Genomic DNA, 18,750 nt, shown 5'->3' with positions numbered 1-18,750 from the left:
AAGAAGAAAAACTCTTATTTGTTTGTTTCCCAGGTTGACCTTCAGCACTGATGGGAAACAGTGCAGCCTCAGTCCACTTCCTTTGTAGTGTTGGCATTCAGTCGGCCTGTGTGGTCTCAGAGCTCCACTCCCGTCCTTGAGATAACGCAGTCTGAATGGACAGTCTCCACTGCTTACTGATGATTGATATTCAGTTCCCCAGACACTCCAAACTGTAAACGCATTTCCATGAATTTCCATATAGACTCAGAGTGAAAAAGAGGTTTGCTTTGGCTAGATGAGCTGCATAATATGAATGTTATTGAGAGCAAACAATGTGTGGGGTAACCGCCTGGAGTACTGACAGCTCCGCTCTCAGTGGAGATCTGATGGTGTGTGTGTTTATTTGTGTGAATGCGTTTCTTTGTGATTTCATTCCAATGTATGTGTGTGTGAATTTGTCCTTTTGGTAAAACTGTGTTCGTTCATATCACAGGTGCTGCCCAGGCAGACGTGTGGTCTTTTCACACACACCATCTTCTATAAAGACTACCCGGGCAGTCCGAATGAACTGGACAAGCTCATCAATGGAGGAGAACTCTTCCTCACTGTGTTGCTGAACCCTGTGAGTCAAATTCACATCCAAACACAGCACCGCTTTTGTCTTGCACACTCGGAAACCCATTTAACTGGTGGTGTAAATTGAAATATAAATCCGGGCAGAACAATGACTAGTCAGTGAGTCACGCTGTGATGTCGTCGGCATCATGCTTTCTCTTTTTACACTACTGTGAAAGCGTGTTTTATTTTAGCTGCATTTGTCACAATGTTTTTTTTTTTGAGATGGTAAAAATGGTTGCTTTTTTAAAAGGAATATATATATATATATATATATATATATATATATATATATATATATATATATATATATATGCAACTAGTTTCACCCTGCAATATGCACTCTGCAGAAAATTGCGCTTCTGTCAAACCAACGTCCAACCTATGTAATAGGGTACTCTGTTCAAGCAGCTTAATCATCACTTGGTGCCTCCCTTGTATCTCCACAACCTTTTCTTATCGGGGACTTGTTATTCCTTTCCTTCTTTTCAGTTAAATACATAATGTTACATTGCAGGATGTTTATATTAACATGACAAGTTTCAAATAATGAGGTAAACGTGTTAAAGTAGTCCCTGTGAACAAAATCTCAACCTTCGGGCTATTTCAAATACAGTTTGTTTCTAGTTTGGTCACAAAATGAATTGTGACAGATTTTTTTTATATGGTCATCCACTCCAGGCATGCTACTGCAAGTGTTTACATTACGTAGCCTATACTGCTACATGAAGCTACATCAGGGAAACAGGTAGTCTTGGTTAATGATTTTGTTAATTTCTCCTTGATTTAGAATCACATTTCTTTTGGAACATGTACAGTTGTGTTTAGAAGCTTTAATTTTTGATTTTTTAACTGGAGGAAGTGCTGCTATGTGCAGTCATTCCCTGGCTGCAGGTACATTGCTACATGTAGCTACATGCTAAGATCAGTAAAACATGTAATCTGGTTGCCAGTGTTATTACTTTCTCCCTGATTTGGAATTATGTTCCTTCTCAAACATAGATGTCTTGTTGTGTTTAGAAGTTTTGATGGGTGACTTTTTACAGCAGAAAGCCCTGATATTCTCTGTTGCTGACCAATCAGAGCAGACTTGACTTTTTTGGGAGGGGGCTTAAAGAGACAGGCACTAAAACTGAGCACTCTCCGGCAGAGGGTGAATACAGGCGTGCCAGCACAGACAATATGAGGAAAAAAGATAATTTAACAATAAAGCATGTAAACCTGAAATACAACAATGAACCTAAAATTTTGCATAACGGGTCCCTTTTAAAGTGTGTTTATATAACCCCTAAAGCATCCACTCGTGTTTTTAGTGCATTACCAGTAACAGCGGCTCAGTAAAATAATAAGTTCACAATTTTTATTAGTCTGTCTTTAAATAGTCAGGTGCACATGTTATCATTGCAACAGGTTTAGAGTGCTGTAATCCTTCCTCCTGTTCATACAGACCCCGAGATCAGCTTCAAGAGCTGTTTCAGTGTCAGTGATAGAACAAATGAGCCAAAAGCCACTGAAGCGATCCTTAATGCAGTGTAAATGCTGGCATCAGACAATTGTTTTAAAACAGACCTAATATCTGTTAACCTTTAAAAGCTATGCTGCTCTAATGCTGATGAGACTGCTAAAAATCAGTATAGTGATGCAAATGGTTGTCAGAGTTATGTGGGCAAAAACATAGAATTACTTATTTATATGCTTATTATTTTCTTTATTCATTTTGTCGTTTAAGATGATAGCAAAAACACGTGTTATGATTTCTTAGAGCTCATTGTTCCAATTGCTTGTTTAATCGAACCAAAAGTGGGAAATTTAAAAAAATAAATAAAAAATGGTTAGGTATGACAAATAAAGTTGATTTTAGAAGCCAGAACAATCAAATGTTTGACTTTTATGTTGGTGGACAAATTAATCAACTAATTGTTTCAGCTCAAGCTAACACCTTTATCCCCTTTAATAAATCTTACTCTGCTTGTTCCTCCTCATTCACAGATTAGCATCTTCATGACCCATCTGTCCAACTATGGGAACGATCGCCTCGGCCTGTACACCTTTAAAAGCCTGGTGATGTTCCTCCAGACGTGGACCAACCTGAAGATGCAGACCCTGCCACCTGTTCAGCTCGCCCAGAAGTACTTCAGCCTGTTCCCCTCCGAGAGAGATCCACTCTGGCAGGTGATGATGAGAGAATTAATTTTAATATTTATTGCATATTAAATCTGCACTCAGTTGTAAATTTCTGAAGTCCTGCAATAGAAAGCTGCAATAACGACATAATTTAGCAGACAATAATATTCTAGAAAATACATTGTATCCCTTTTAAAATATAACATTATACTGTAACAGCTTGAGTCTTCTGCCATGATGAGTAAAAACACAATGGTGATAATGAGCAATACATTGCTTTATTGGTAGATTTAGAGCAACGTCGTTTTCTCATCCTAACATATTTTATTAAATGCCTGAAGAACAAAGGTTAACCTGCTTTCTCTTGTTTGTTAATTTGTTAGAATTGTGTAGAGACCACACTAAAAACAAAATATTGTTTATCTTTCTGTGGCTACAGGATCCTTGTGAGGACAAAAGGCACAAGGACATCTGGTCCAAAGAGAAAACATGTGACCGCTTCCCCAAACTGCTCGTCATCGGTCCTCAGAAGACAGGTAAGACGCAGTGCTTCAACACCCCCTACAGGACAAATTTGGAAATTATCATTCAGTTCAAAGCAGAAGTCGTGTCATGTTCGAGGAAAGCTGATTGAATGAGGTTTTGATTTTGATCTTTTTTGAAAATCAGAGGTAGTAGAGTAGATTGTGTAGATTGTGAGCTGTTAGAAGGTTTTGCTGTAAAAGGATATGCTAAAACTTCTCACTCTTTTCTTCCCCTTTTCATCTTGTCTGTACCACATGCTGTTTCTTACCTTCTCAGGGACGACAGCGCTCTACCTGTTTCTCGGCATGCACCCTGACCTGACCAGTAATTACCCCAGTAAGGAGACCTTTGAGGAGATCCAGTTCTTCAATGGGCACAACTACCACAGAGGCATTGACTGGTACAAAACCTCCCACACACATCTCCACCTTTAATAAGATGGCGGTGCAGGGCAGCAGTTACCAACCACATTTAACCAGCTATATATTCAGAAAAGACCTCACCTTATAATTGCTGGGCTTACTTGATTTGGGAGTATACTTAGTAGTTTTTGCGAGTACTTTTTCTCCAACAATTCTGTCAGCACTGAAAGTTTGTCAGCACCAACTCATTAAGCAAGGAACACTTAATCTGGTGTCAGTGTATTTATTTCCCCTCATTTAGCATTGATAGCCAGCATATAAACATGTACTTAATGTGATTCATAACACACTACAATTTAGATGTAAAAACACCAAACTACTGTAGGAGTATGATCAGATAATGAATGCCATTATAGTAATATTCAAGTGTCATAAACTTAACTTCACCTTCACAGGAGAAGTTATAATTGCTGATTAATAGTGGAAATTAATATACACATTAAGGTTCAAATTAAGTGTTTAGTTATAAAACAATTTTTGAATGTTTGCATACTGCTTATAAATGCTACAGGGAGGGAATCAAAGTGTCAAGAGAATACTTCACCGAAATAAATGACCATTTGTTCATAAAATACTCATATATATATATATACCGATTTTCTTGCATTCCTCCACAGTGAACAAAGAATTCAAATGAGGGGAACATTCTTCATGAATTGAAGTAAACGGGGTCCACGTTTAACATCAAAACTATATCAAAACATCCTTCACAAACTTTCGTACAGTTTACAAAGTATCATTCAAGTCTCATTTAACCAGTCGTAATGCTTAGTATTTCCATAACACATGCATTTTCACTGTGACTTTATGATTTAAAACACTTGTGCCTGTGAGTAACATGCCTAAGCACAAATGCATATAAGCACAGTTAAACAGTGTTTATATGCACGCACGTGACCAGGCATGCTACTCTGCCATGCATGAGACTGTAACTACCTGTTGAATCAGTAATTTTGTATAAATTAATGTGTTTAGTATATACTGAGTGTACTGCTGTTTAAATGAGACTTGGATTGTACTGCAGTAGTTTTGTGAGACATTCTAAACAGCTGTTTTGATATAGATTTGTTGTTTTTAACACACATGAATAACTGATATACAAATGGTCACTTTGCAGCTACAGTATTCCTTTAACGATCAAGGCAAGATGCACTGTACAGGTGAAAAGAATTCATGGTTGTTTGAGTTCCAATAAACACACTTTCAGTAATTTGCTACGTTTAAAACTTCAGTACAGGAAATGCTTTTCCATATCTATAGGTAGTAGTAATATAGTTAAAATATTTTGAAAAGCATTTTAAGTCACAAAAACAAGAAAAAAAGAATTAATGTTTTTTTTTTTTTTTACTTTTTTCATTAAATGTCAAACCCTGGAGTGGTTGGGGTGTTTCCATTTAATGTAAATTAAATCAAGAATCAAAATGCAAATGATGCCAAGACCACGAAAACAAATATACTCATTAATTAAATTTCTACGAGCAAGACCAGCAACATTTTTAACACCTATTTAGCTAGAAATTCACTGTTTTGAGTTTCCTGTAGGTTTTAATTGATTTAAAACCTGCATCAATGAGAAGCTTCATGCATCAGAGCACCAAGAGTCCAACACAAAATTTACTTGGCAGGCTTGATATTTATGTGAGTGGGCTGCCCAAATATTAACATTGTACGTGTTTTCTTTTTTGTGTGTGTGAGGTGACAAGCTGTTGCACATGGTTGATCACCCACACAGCACACAGAGAAATTATCCTTATCTGCAGAGAGCAAATATGACCAGATCAACTGTGGCTGCGTGTAACACTTTATATGTTTGTGTTTGCTGTGCGTCAGGTATATGGAGTATTTCCCTCTGCCCTCCAACACCAGTTCAGACTACTACTTTGAGAAGAGTGCCAACTACTTTGACTCTGAGGTGGCTGCTCAGAGGGCTGCGGCTCTGCTGCCGAAAGCCAAGATCATCACCATCCTCATCAACCCGGCGGACAGAGCGTACTCTTGGTATCAGGTCTGTCACAGGAAACCTTAAACCAGCCTAATAGCTCATAATGAAAAGTGTGTTATCTCTTAAAAGTGTGTGATTTCATGCCACCCACTGACTGAAATGTTGACATTTAAATTGTATTGCAGCTGTTTTTTGTATGTCTTTTCATTCTGCTTAAACGTTTTTTTCTGCACATTTGCAGATAAAGATTAGGTCACACTAATATTATAGTATTATACAATACAGTTTGTTAGATTGAGATTGCAGTGGTGGCATTGTAGGATTGTGTCTGACTTGTGTGATCCAAACACTCCAGTAACTTCAGAGTGTTGTAAAGCCCTGAAGTCAAAATGCATCGAACAAGATAGAGAGCACCCTCTATTATTTATACAGTGTGCAGTCTCCCCCGTCGATTTGATTTGGACAGTTTCATTTCAGTTATGTAACTTATCACTTAGAAAAAAAATAAATAAAAATGCAGGCAAAACAAACTTTTGATTCCAGGCCTTTCAAGGTCTCCCTCCCATAGGGCCCGTGGGTAATGACTTTCCCCCACTATGACGCTCCTGCACACAACTGTATTATCGAGGCGGTCTAGCAGCAATCTGACGGCAACATCGTTTACAAAAACCTGAAACCAAAAATCTGTTTCAGCTCTTACTCAGTTGTAGTAAATTTATTTTTTAAAAAGTAGATGAAGTTATAGATCTGCCTTTGTTTGGCATTTGGCACTTCGTCAAAACATCATCACTTTCATGACAACTAAAACTGTAAAGACTAACTCATTTAATCCAATAAAGCACTTTATTCCAATTAAGGATTTTGTTGGAGGACTCTGAAACTCTTTTTTCGGATGATGATGATGTTACAAAATATGACATCAAGCATTCAAAGCTTCATTCAGAAACCTCAAAATAAGCTTAAATGTTGCCAAAAATGATTTCCAGTACAGCCCTAATAATTATGAGTGTATTTTCGACTTATCCTCCTCTTTTCTCTTTCTGCACTCAGCACCAAAGAGCCCACGATGACCCGGTGGCGTTGAAATACTCCTTCCACGATGTCATCACCGCCGGCCATGACGCTCCCGTCAAACTGCGGGTCCTCCAGAATCGCTGTCTTGTGCCAGGCTGGTACGCCATCCACCTGGAGCGCTGGCTCAACTACTACCACTCCAGCCAGGTACTGTAGGTGTATCCATGCACATAGTGGCAGTAAGCAGTAAATGAACCAATGTGAAGTGTTTTGGAGCGGCAGAGTTAGCGTCAGTCAGGAAAACTTTCTCCTCTGTGTAAATCGAGCTTTATGGCTGGCTGGCAGGTATTTTTCCCCCAGAAAGGTTTTGGGTTAAAGGAGGCTTGTTTACTCTTTTGGTCAGTCTTTACAGGCAGTGTGTTAAATCCACTTGTCCGTGAGGGAAGGGAGCTGCCCTTTCGGGACAGTCTCCCATAAACAAGCTCTTGTTGCCCAAAAATGACTATAAATCTATAATATGATGATGTGCTGTCTTTCATGTCTTTATTTAAACAAGGACCATGCATAAAAAACATTAATCTCAAAAAGAGAATAGATTATTCATGCCAGATTTAGCTATTAGCTGGTTTACATCTGCAGTAATAATGAAAACAATTAGCACTAGTATGAAGATATTTAAAAATTATATGTATAATATGCTGAGTGTGTAAAATGTGTAACAAATATAAAACTTTGTGCTTTATGCTACAATGCAATGTATAAACTTGTATGTAAAGTTAGAAATATAAAACGTGTGTGATGCTGGAAAGCTGCAATAGTCTGTCAGTAGATCATTTGATTCAGATGTCAGGTTTTCAGCGAGCCATTGTGTTACAAAAAGAACATTTGTATTTTTTTTGTCCAGAACATTAAAATTTGTAAAATGATTGTGATAATGATGTGAGACTGTTTTGCAGCTGTTGCATACAAAACTGTTGTGTTTCTGCTGTGACGTTTGGGTATTGTTTGTGTCTCACCCAGTTGTTAGTCTTGGATGGACAGATGCTGAAGACTGAGCCTGCGTCAGTCATGGATAAAATCCAGAAGTATCTGGCCCTGGCCAACGTCATCAATTACCACAAGATCCTAGCGTGAGTATGGTGCAGTGATTTACAGACTGATTTATAGCTTTAGATTCCTCGAGTTACATTAGTTGTAGCTTGTCATTTTGAACCTCATGTGTATGCAACAAAATTGGTTAGTCAAGTTTCAGGTCTTCAGCAAACAAAACAAGGCAGGCATGTAAGACTTAATTTCATTTTGCAGGAATCATTTTCTGCTCTTGTTTTGTTGTAGAAACTAACAATCTGTTGCAAAGCTTTTCTTTAGGGGTTTGAGTCCGCTGGGGGACCTTTGTTGCATCGTCCTCTCCCTCGTTTCCTGTCATCTCTCTACTGGCACTACCTAGTAAAGGCATAAAATGGCCAAACAATAAACAGATAAATGTTTTTTGATGTAACTACATGTAGGCTGTGATCGGTAACAGTAGATTCGAACAGTAAATTAAGTGTTCTGCACTTCACAATAGTACTTAATCAAGTCAGTTTGTTTTGATTTTATTTTAGGGTTTCGGCCTGCGTCAAACAAAAAACATGCAGGTCGGATCGCAGCTGTTGGATGATAAATATACTAAAACCAAATGATAATGATAATAATATAATTTAATCTTTCAATCCTCGGACTGCTGACGCTGTGTTTGCTCTCTCTTCTGCACCAGCTGTTATATGAGAGCCACTGTAATGAGGTGCCTTGCTAAAAGGCATATTAACTGTGGAGATGAGCTGCTCAATATTACAGCAAGTAACACTCATTTGAATTGTAGTTAGTTAAATTACCTTCAATTTAGGATATATCATCTTAGTTTCACATGAATGAAATGTCCCAAAATGATTTCTTAAAACATGTTGTCTATCCAAATTATTTGAACAGCGCAAAGGTATTGAAGGATTTGCAGTTTCGGTTCTTGCAGTTACAGTTCTTGCAGTTTCTTGCAGTTTCGGTTCCTCTGCAGTCTTGAAAATCAGATCTGTGCAAGACTCTGGTTGATGATACATTATTGTTAGGGCTGTCAAACGATTAATCACAGAATTTTAATAGTTAATCACAGTTAATCCCATTTTTTAATCATATGTCAGTTATATCCCGATGTCAGCTGAGATAGGCTTCAGTCCCTGTGCGACCCTTAAAAAAATAAGGTTACGGCTAATGAATGAATACATTTTCAGTTCCATAATTTTGCCTTAAAAACAGTTTGGACAGTCCATGTTGACAGGTAAAGCAGTTCTTACCAGATTGTCTTGATTAGGAATCACATGACAGCAAAAAACCTCATGGCACTAGCAGGTCTGTAAAAGGGAGACTCATGGGTACACTTAGAACCCATTTTCATTTAGATATCTTAAGATCAGAGGTCAAGCGACCCCTGTGAAATGACCATGCCATTTTTCCATCACCAAAGTTTAGACTAACTTTGGAGCTTTAATTTAGCATGACATGGTTGGTGACACTGGATTCCTCAGGTCTTCTGGTTTCACATGATACCAGTTTCATCACTCTAGCTGTCAGCGCTCGGCCTGGTACAGAAGACAGAAATGTCGGACGGCGGTTAACACGATTTAAAAAAAAAATTGTGTTATGTACAGACCTTGCATCACGATCAGCACGTTAACGCTGACGTCCCTTATTATCTTATGCATCTAATATGTCTAGGTTTGACCCTAAGAAAGGCTTCTGGTGTCAGCTGCTTGAGGGAGGAAAGACCAAGTGTTTAGGAAAGAGTAAAGGGCGCAGGTACCCCGACATGGACCCTGAGGTATGATTATTCTCCAGACTTTTGCTTTAAGAAATACATTTGACCATTACTTTCACTATTTTTGATAATGTTTTTGGCTTCGATTTCATCTCGTCTCCTGCAGTCACAGGCCTTCCTCAGGGAGTACTATAGGGATCACAACATCGAGCTGTCCAAGCTGCTCTACAGGATGGGTCAGCCGCTGCCCAGCTGGCTCAGAGAAGAGCTGGTCCACACCAGGTAGCAGCACCACAGGGGGGGAGAAAGCTCCACACACTGAACCACTGCTCCACCCTGCTGGGGGACTCGGGCCAAGCGGTCTGAAATTTTGAAGATCCCAAATAGTTTTGAAAGAGACTTAAATATGCCAAGATTTGAGAATGGGATGCCCAACCAGAACTCAAAACTTAACTGTGATCTTCCTAAAATGAACAGGGAAACTGGTGAGCAAAAAGAGAGTTGCATTCAGCAGCTGCTCCTGTCTTTCCTTGAGCTTCTCGTTGCTGTTGCTCACCTGCAGGACAAACCAGGACAATGGACGCCCTAATGCTGGCCTCCACTGTGTCCTACAGAAGAGGGTAAGACTCAGTGATGCACAGGAGGGACCTTCAGTGTTTGATAATCACATCCCTGCTCTCCTCACCCAAACCTTCTCCTCTTCGCATGAACTTCAAGAGGAGAAAAAAAAACATCTGAAGCTTGTGTTTCAGTTTCAGCTCTGGACAACAGGTGGAAGAGATGAGCATCACCTGTGTCTCCAACTGTGAGTTTTAGTGTTTAAAACAGGCGAAATGACATTGACTTCATGGATGAAAGCCTGACTGACAGAGGGACATTGGTTGGAAATGCCTTTGAGACAAGTAAGTGCTGGTAAGTGTTTGTGTGAGAGGATTATGGGACATCTGGAGTCTTGACTCAGGCTGCATGTTGTAGCCTCACTCGATAGGCCTTGGTAGAATCTAGTTAACGCATTTACAAGTGCCAGGACAGAATCTTCATCAAAATATTACCACATGGACTTTTGAGGGTTCTTTTTTTTTCAAGTTTTATGTTTTCGCAGACTTTGTGTTAACGTTTATAAAATGCTCACGGCAATGCATTATTTTAGAATGTACCAAAACTAAACATCTTAGCTCAGTTTTCTGATATAGGCCAGATGTACAGAAGACCGGTGTGTTCAAAACTGTTTGGCTCGGCCTCCTCCGTAGTCAGTTCCATGACCATTAAAGAGGCTGAAGCCGGAACGGTTGGATAGATGTTGAAAGCACAATATTTAAGGCACTCAAGCGTACATTGATTCTGAACATACAGGTTACTGGAAAGCACACTAACACAATGCATCCTACTACAATCTGTGAAGAAGATCATAAGCTAGCTACTGTATGTTTAATTACACGTTCTGGTCGGAGAGATTCACATGGTGTACAGAACATGGTTGTGCGATTCAAATCCATTTTTTCAGCATTGGCTTTTTTTTTTTATTTGTCAAAAGTGTATATTTTGTCTTTTAATTTTGTTTCATTTATTTAGTTTTTTTTGGGGGAAAAAAGCTGTCTCTGGGAAATAGTTGCCAGGCAAACCAACAAGTATGCCCAGTGAGACCATACAAGACGTTTGGTTGTCGGTTGAGGTGTTACCACTGCAACTAGATGTCAAGCATAGATAACAAGAAGCTGCTCTTATTGCAATAGTTTTGTACAATGTTCTGATGTAATAACAATGCACATGTCGGTCCTTTATTTCCTGACTTTGTAATGTACATAATAGGTACGCAACCCTCAGTAGACCTAAATTATTGAATGTGTTTGGGTTTACACTCTCCATCAGCCCATTCCCATAGTGTGAACTGTCAGTGCTGTACTGAGGGGAGTTTGGATCATGTCGTTGTGCGGAGGTGTGTCGCTCAGATTGTTTCCTCTCATGTCCTCTCACTGCCAACTATTGTACACAGGTACTGAGTCTCTCCATATAAAGTATTAAGTGATAACACATAACAGCAATGATGGTACTAATCTCCTGGACTGTATGATAAAGATTTGTAATTGTTGTCAATAATTTTTACAGTGTAACTAATATTGTCGGTGCTTTTTAATTTGCAAATAAAACACCACTGTATTTTTCAGTAGTTGGATCTTTTTCCCCCCTCCTTTCTAAGTTGAATCTCTTACTGTTTATCACAGACAAAATCTTATCTAATTTAGTGTCACTAAAATCTAAGCAAGCAGGATGATGGTGGCTCCTTTTGTGCAGAGATTTCTAGAAATGTGTGTCACTGTTTGAGTAGAAACTCGTATTTGTTTGTCTTTTGCTTTCACTTTGTGGCGAGGTACTTTCGAGAGGCAAACAACCTGAATCACAAAGTTCAACAACAAAATATACTTTTTTTGGGTCCTCCTGTTAAACCTAACCCAAGAAAGATTTACATGTCGCTCATGTTTAATTCCAATTCCTTGTTTGGGAAAACACCGAAAACATGCCAAAGAAACAGTCTTCTCTTTTGTTCGAGGACGTTGACAATGGCCAACACAAACGTGAACTATTGCATTTAACAATAAAAATACATAGATGTAAAAATAATTACCTCAATTCACATGTTCGCATGGTTACTACTGACGGATATTTCAGAATAAAAGTGCATTTTAGTATTATTACATGTATTGTTGTTTGTTATTGTTGGTATTAGAGGAGGTACTTTTTTTGCCTTTATTGTTTGCTTATTTCTTTTTGCTGTAAGGCACTTATTAAATTTGCTAAACAGAAAAATACTATACAAAAATAAAAATGCATAAGCATTCCCATAGCTCTATTAAGTAGTAATATAGTTAAAGTTACAGCAAGATTAGTAAGTTATTATTAAACCTATATAAATTGATTAAACCATGTTAACCTGAAATTTGCATCAATAAAAGGTAATATCATACATTACAAGTTAGGTTAAACTCAGGCACCAAAACCCCACTCTCCTCACTATTGTCTGCCTCTATCAACAAGTGATGGTGGTATAATCTGACCAATCACAGCTCGCACACTCTCATAGCTCCACTGAGCCACATCCCACAATGCTTTAAAGACAAGGGACTTTCCTCATGCATTCACCTTTCTGAGGAACCTGTCTGGTATTCCTTCCTCATTTTTTGGGACCATTTATCTACTGGAGCTACCAGATTGTCTCAAGTTTATTGATTTGAAGAAGTTGAGAGACATTTCCAAAACAGATGGCCCAGACTACAGAAGAAGCCCCGCTGGCCACTGGCAGCCTGGCGGGCAGTGAAGAAGTCCTTGTTCCCCCTGCAACAACCAGAGGGTGAGAGGAACCTGTCTCATATATTTATACTCATAATAACAGCTCTTTGCTCTGTCATACTCCCACATTCTAATCTGTGTTAGTATAGTGTGCATTTCCCTTTCTATAGCTTAATTAAAATGTGTGATGAATATCAATTAAACCCTTTTTTAAAATAAGTTAGTAGGTAATTTGTGTTTGTATTTTCTGTTATTCTTACATTTGATGATAGTTAAGTCTGTTTTATCGTTGCATCAGATTTGTTAAAGGAAAATAAATTAGTTGGTGCTTTCCAATATTGGACATGTTAACATTGTGTTTTTGCATTAAATATATTTAAAACCATCTTCATTTATCTGAAATTGGGCACTTAGCAGAAGGCGTCTGCCTGGCAACTGGTGATGCTGTTTTGCTATTGGCTCATAATTAACCACAAAGGAAAACACTGGCCATTGTTCTACATTTCAGCTTAGAAATATATTTAATGTATGAATTTTACAACTCTGCAGTCTTTCTAATACATGAAAACTATTTAATATTTGTGATGGATTATGAAGGCTTGTTATCTCTCTTCCATCGCTGATTTATGTTGCTTTGTAGGCCTGTGTAGTTTTAATAAGATACTCTCAAGATAAATTAGAATAAATAGTGAAAAAATAAAAATGCTCTTTAATATACTTTATGATGATGTTGTTTACATGCAGAGGCTTTGTTGAGTTTCTGGTGTGTAGTTTCACTTTTCATTGTAGCAGAACTATTTATGAACTAATTGAATGTAGAGTTGTTGTGACCTTTTTATGAGATAAATCGTTTTTACACCTGTTAATACATTTTAAAAAGACAAAATAATAGTTGGATGTACTTCCTCCTAACATCAGGAGGAGGAGTCTGCCTGGTAACAAGTGATGCTCAAATGTCATTGGCTGATTATAAGGAGAAAGAAAGGGATGACTTTTGTCCTAGGACTTTTATGTGTGTGCTGGTTTGTTTTTGTTATTGTTTTTTTAAAGCTACCAATATCACAATTTTTAAGAGATGATCATTTGCTTTTTTTGGATAATGCCAAGTTTGTTTACAAATGGGGCTTTGTGTGCCAGACAGTCCATACCCAAATCACCTCTGCTTTAATGACACAAACCGCACTTTTTGGAATAACTTTAATACAAACGTTAGTAAAACATTAACATATCACTTTTTATCTGAATTTGGCTGTATATTCTGTCTCCCCTGCTGCTTCTGTTTCTCTCTCAGGGGATCCAACAGCCGTGCCTTCAAGATAGCAGGCCTGACAACCCTCGCATGTCTGCTGCTGGCCAGCCAGGTCTTCACCGCTTACATGGTGTTCAACCAGAAGCAGCAGATCCATTCGCTGCAGAGGAACTCGGAGAAATTGGGCAAACAGCTCACCCGCTCATCCCATGGTAAAAGGAGGCATTACCGCCCTAATGATGAGATAGGATGGTTCGAGAAGGAATGTGTCATTGATGAGTAATAGTCTTCGTCAGACAGGAGGAGGAGGAGGCTGGTGGACGGGGAAGTGAGAGTTTGCTTTAAGGAACTTGATCTGAATACTTGGATCGGGAGAGTTAAAGTTCTACTGGTGATTCATAAGAATCTACTATTTTTATGTTGACCTGAACATTTCAAATAGTGTCACACAGATTATGTATGAGTAAAATCAGGTGTTGATGTGATGAAAAGCATCTGTTTTAGCTGGATTTTATGTTGCCTGTTGCCATCTGTAATTTAATTTACTATTTAATATATTTATTCTGGGGAGCTTTAATGTTTGTCAGTGTAATGATAGAATTTCAGATCAGGTATTGGTCAGGTGTGTGAATTTTGTACCACAAACAACACATTTTTCTATAACTTTCACATTCTCTCTCCCCCCTTTTTTTTTTTTTTTTTTACACTTTCTTCGTGCAATGTCATATTTCTTTGGTTAACTTTTTTCTTCGCTAACTTGTTTTTTAACAGCTGCGGCTCCAATGAGGATGCAGATGCCGATGAGCAGCCTTCCTCTGATGATGGACTTCACTGCAGATACAGACACCAAGACACCCCTGACTGTAGGTTTACACCTTCCTCCTGGAATAAAATGATCTAACTCCATCTCGCTGGCAACACACTTGTTTAGGACTTAAAATATGGCCCTGGATTGTGTAAAATGAATGAATACACGAATGTAAATAAGCAATATTTTACTCCTCTGTTCCCTCCCATCAGAAAGTGAAGGAGACCGTCGTCAGCGTGGAGACGCAGCTGAAGGACCTCATGCAGGTATGCTGCACTCTTCATCCTGGTTGTCCTCACTTTGCTGATGGTGTTGTCACTGAGCTCTGGTCATGTTTTTCGCAGGACTCCCAGCTGCCGCAGTTCAATGAGACCTTCCTGGCCAACCTGCTGAGCATGAAGCAACACGTGAATGAGAGCGATTGGAAGGTAAAGTCTCACACAAATGTTCATGGAGACAGTTAAAGCCAAGATATAAATAAATAAAATTAGTCATTCATAGATATTTTTTTCTTTTCACATTTTGCATTCTGCAGAGCTTTGAGTCCTGGATGCGCTATTGGCTGATCTTCCAGATGGCCCAGCAGAAGCCTGCTCCCCCAACAAGTGAGCCGAATTAGTGCAACTTATTTTACTTTATATTTCAGTGTGTAGCTAAGGTTTTGGCGGTATCTATTTTTTCATACCGTCATACCTCCCTGATAATTAATATATACGATGATATTAGCATTGTAAAAATACAAATAAATAAATGAAAAAGCTGAGCTACTCGTGATAAAAGTCATTGCAGCATGTATGCCATTGCCTTGCCTACAGTGTCACATTTCTAATATGCATTTAGCCTACTTAGACAAGTCTTGGGTTTCAATACATATTCTCCATAGAGTGCTGAACAGATATGAAATAAGCACTCTTCTTCCTGGAGGACCTAATGACAGTTGTTGCCACAGCAGATATCGACACATTGGTGTTATGTGCAGATGGTGGTGGCAAACTGGCTGTTGAATAAAATAATGTGGCTAATAAACTGCTTTTGTAGTCACTGAGTTATTCATATATTAATAACATTGGGTGAGGTGGGTTTTTTTTCAGTAATGTGCATTTTATTGGACTTTTTATGAATAAAACAAAAAGGGTTATATCATTTTCTCTATTTGGAATGCAAAACTTTGAAGATCAATATCTTAAGAGAGAACCTTATAACTCTGAGGAGGTAATTTTACACAAACACTGTCAATGTGTGCTTATGATGTATGCCTAAAGGTGAGCTCAACAGGTTTTGTTTTTTTGAGTAACCACTCCAGAAATGTTTCTTGGATGCTTCTTAGTGTTTTTTAGTGTTTTCCACCATAGTTTCCAAAAGTGACCATAGTGAGCTGTCAAGGTATTGGCATTTTGTTATCTTGGACACAGTCATGCTAACTGTTTCCCCTTTTCAAGTCTTTTTGCCACGCTAAGTTAGCAGCTATGGCTATAGTCGCAAAAAAAAAATCACTATGACTTTTGCTGTTTGCCACAGTAACCATTATTTAACACCAAACAACGTTTGAAGTTCCTAATTTTCTCCACCAATTCCATCCCTCAGCCTCTGCACCTCTGACCAAATGCCAGACGGAGGCACAAACTGGATTCTCCAAGATCGGCGACTACAAGCCCCAATGTGACGAGCAGGGTCGCTACAAGCCCAGGCAGTGCTGGCACTCCACAGGCTACTGCTGGTGTGTGGACGAGTTTGGCACACTCATCGAGGGCACCCGCATTCGTGGCCGCCCCGACTGTCAGAGAGGTGGGAGTTACAGATTAAAGGACTTTTGATTCAAAGAAGCATCTGCAGCTTACCAGCTTAAGCCGTCATGAATGATAAACTCAGTTGCCACGTTTCTGTCCTGTTCATTTTAGCTCCAGTCTATCCTCGTCGCGTGATGATGGCACCGAGGCTGATGCAGAAGACTCTCAGCCTTGATGGTGAGATTTTTTTTTTTTTTACTGGATTATTAGTTTTAAATGTTTACTCACAAGCTTTTGTTGATTACTACACATCATCACATATTGTGATTTTCTTTTCTTTTTTTCAGATGAGGGAAACAAATGAAGCAAAGTGTTGGGTGTTTCTTTTCATCAAGCTTCAACATGAGAAACTGAGTGTTTTAAGATCGCCGCAAACAGCTCTGTAATTGTTTTTATTCCTGATCAGTCCCTGCACTTCCATATAACCTTCTGATTTTTTATCATTTAGCTGGCTACTTGAAATTAAACCAATAGAGGCCTGTTACAGCCATATAACAGCTATTGCTTTACTTTTTTACATCTATTTTATAATAGACAATGTTGGGGTGTTCTCATTGATATTTTAAAGGGATAGTGCGGATCATTTGAAGTAGAGTTGTATGGAGTATATGTGCGTAATTAGTGTATTACATACAGTAGGTGTCTGTCGGCATGGCCCCAGTTTGAAGAAGCAGGCTGGGGTACGACATGGAAGCCAAGCGATCTGCTGCCGTGGAGGGGTCAGCAACAAAACATACAACCCTACTTAAAATAATTAACAACAACAGAAGTGTACACTATATATGAGTCTTTTCGCTGCTTCACCTTTCTGTCAGGCAGCCTGTTAAGACAGGGAAGTCATTAACAGCTTCAGTTTCCATCTATGTTCTCGTCAAAGCCATCAGACTCCTTTGAGAAAAACATTTTTGCTTGCTGAACACAGGAGATGCTGGTCTACAGCTGCTTTGGTCAGTTAGTTGTTTGTGCTATCATGTTACTGGTGAATCCAAACTAATTCTTTTAAACCCCAAAGTCACACAATAACACAAACAAAATAACTTGTCAAGGCAGTGGAAGACCAGCAGCTCCTGTGTTTAGCAAAGTTAAATCACTGTTTTTCTCAGCATAGTCTGGCTTTGAAGAGTGCAATATAAACCTGAGTCTGACAGCAAGGTAAAGCAGTGAAAATACTCTAAATGTAGCATACACTTAAAAAGATAACGATTATTTCAGGTGGATTAAACATGTTTTGTTACTGCCCCCTCCACAGTAGTAGATTGTTTAACTTCCCTGTTGGACTCCTGCCAGCATCTCCAAACTGGGGGCGTGCAAACATTTACTGTGTGTATTTTACTGACTATACAAGTACCCTATACAACCCCCCTTCAAAAATCTGGAACTATCCCCTTAATCTACATATTCATATCATCTACAGTATATCAAGAAGTGTATGTTAAATATGTTTGTCTTTACAGAATGCTTTAAGTGTTGGTTCACCCAAATTAAACATTTACTCCCTCACCTCTAATAATATCAAGACATTGAATGTTGTTCGGGTTTGATGATATCGTCATCTGCTTTCACCCCACAATAATGGAAGTGAATGGAAGTATGTTGATAATGCATAAAAGCATGAAAACACTGAAAAATGTACCACCAGATTCTTTCTAGAAACAATGTCCTTTGTTACTCTGATAATCCATAGACCTCACTGGGAACAGTTTTCATTAGAACTATTTTTTTTTAATTAAAAAGTAGTTCCAACAACAACTGCTCACAGTAAGGTCTGTAGATTATTCATAGTAAGAGGACACAGTGTCCAAAAGGAGATGTTGCAGTTTAATTTTTGAAATGTTTTCCACACTGTGAGCCCCACACACATAACCTCAGCTAAATAAAAACAAAACTAATTACATAGCAAGCTGTATGAGAATTTAGTGAGAAAATATGGTTGTATTTATTACTGTTTGTAGTTTGGGTGACCCGACCCTTTAAAGCCTGTAAAGGTATGAGGATGTAACTTTACTATGAAGGTGTTTGTGTTAAGAAGGCTAAATAAAGTTTTCCTAACAACAATGTTGGAATTGTTAAACATATGTTCAACCCCTGATCATTTTATAAATCAAGTAACATTTAAAGCTATAGAGAGAGTAAGGCCTAAATAAACTTTAACCTGATTAGATGCACTGATGCTGCTCATGTGGTCCTGGATTTCATGCACTCTGTGTCT

At 38.5% G+C, this 18,750-nt stretch overlaps 2 protein-coding genes across 2 annotated transcripts in view; both read left to right on the top strand.

Moving 5' to 3' along the window:
• Positions 1-11,579, top strand: part of ndst1a (N-deacetylase/N-sulfotransferase (heparan glucosaminyl) 1a) — a 56,828-nt gene extending 45,249 nt beyond the window's left edge. The window contains exons 7-15 of the mRNA XM_042493718.2: positions 476-604; positions 2,587-2,769; positions 3,161-3,257; positions 3,523-3,646; positions 5,499-5,673; positions 6,661-6,831; positions 7,645-7,754; positions 9,373-9,475; positions 9,579-11,579. Coding sequence (XP_042349652.1) covers positions 476-604; positions 2,587-2,769; positions 3,161-3,257; positions 3,523-3,646; positions 5,499-5,673; positions 6,661-6,831; positions 7,645-7,754; positions 9,373-9,475; positions 9,579-9,698 — 1,212 coding nt within the window. The 3' untranslated portion in view covers positions 9,699-11,579. The remainder of the gene's footprint in view (positions 1-475; positions 605-2,586; positions 2,770-3,160; positions 3,258-3,522; positions 3,647-5,498; positions 5,674-6,660; positions 6,832-7,644; positions 7,755-9,372; positions 9,476-9,578) is intronic.
• Positions 11,580-12,531: 952 nt separating this feature from the next.
• Positions 12,532-18,596, top strand: cd74a (CD74 molecule, major histocompatibility complex, class II invariant chain a). Its single transcript, XM_042493719.2, has 9 exons — positions 12,532-12,758; positions 13,989-14,158; positions 14,718-14,809; positions 14,967-15,020; positions 15,099-15,182; positions 15,290-15,359; positions 16,339-16,539; positions 16,653-16,718; positions 16,829-18,596. Exons 1-9 carry the CDS (start codon positions 12,670-12,672, stop codon positions 16,843-16,845), a joined length of 843 nt encoding a protein of 280 aa, XP_042349653.1. The 5' UTR covers positions 12,532-12,669; the 3' UTR covers positions 16,846-18,596.
• Positions 18,597-18,750: the final 154 nt, after the last annotated feature.

Source organism: Plectropomus leopardus, chromosome 8 (genome assembly GCF_026936395.1).
Source record: "Plectropomus leopardus strain MGB_pleo_1.0 chromosome 8, ASM2693639v1, whole genome shotgun sequence".
In the NCBI taxonomy this organism is placed as follows: Eukaryota; Metazoa; Chordata; class Actinopteri; order Perciformes; family Serranidae; genus Plectropomus; species Plectropomus leopardus.
Note: the sequence above shows the minus strand (reverse complement) of the source record. Positions and strands in the feature narration are given on the sequence as shown.

Bases quoted from the DNA above. Each gene is read 5' to 3' on its own strand.
- cd74a (XM_042493719.2), top strand. From the start codon at position 12,670: ATGGCCCAGACTACAGAAGAAGCCCCGCTGGCCACTGGCAGCCTGGCG. The intron at 14,159-14,717 runs GTAAAAGGAGGC...GTTTTTTAACAG, and splicing joins GCTCACCCGCTCATCCCATG to CTGCGGCTCCAATGAGGATG. The intron at 15,021-15,098 runs GTATGCTGCACT...TGTTTTTCGCAG, and splicing joins AGCTGAAGGACCTCATGCAG to GACTCCCAGCTGCCGCAGTT.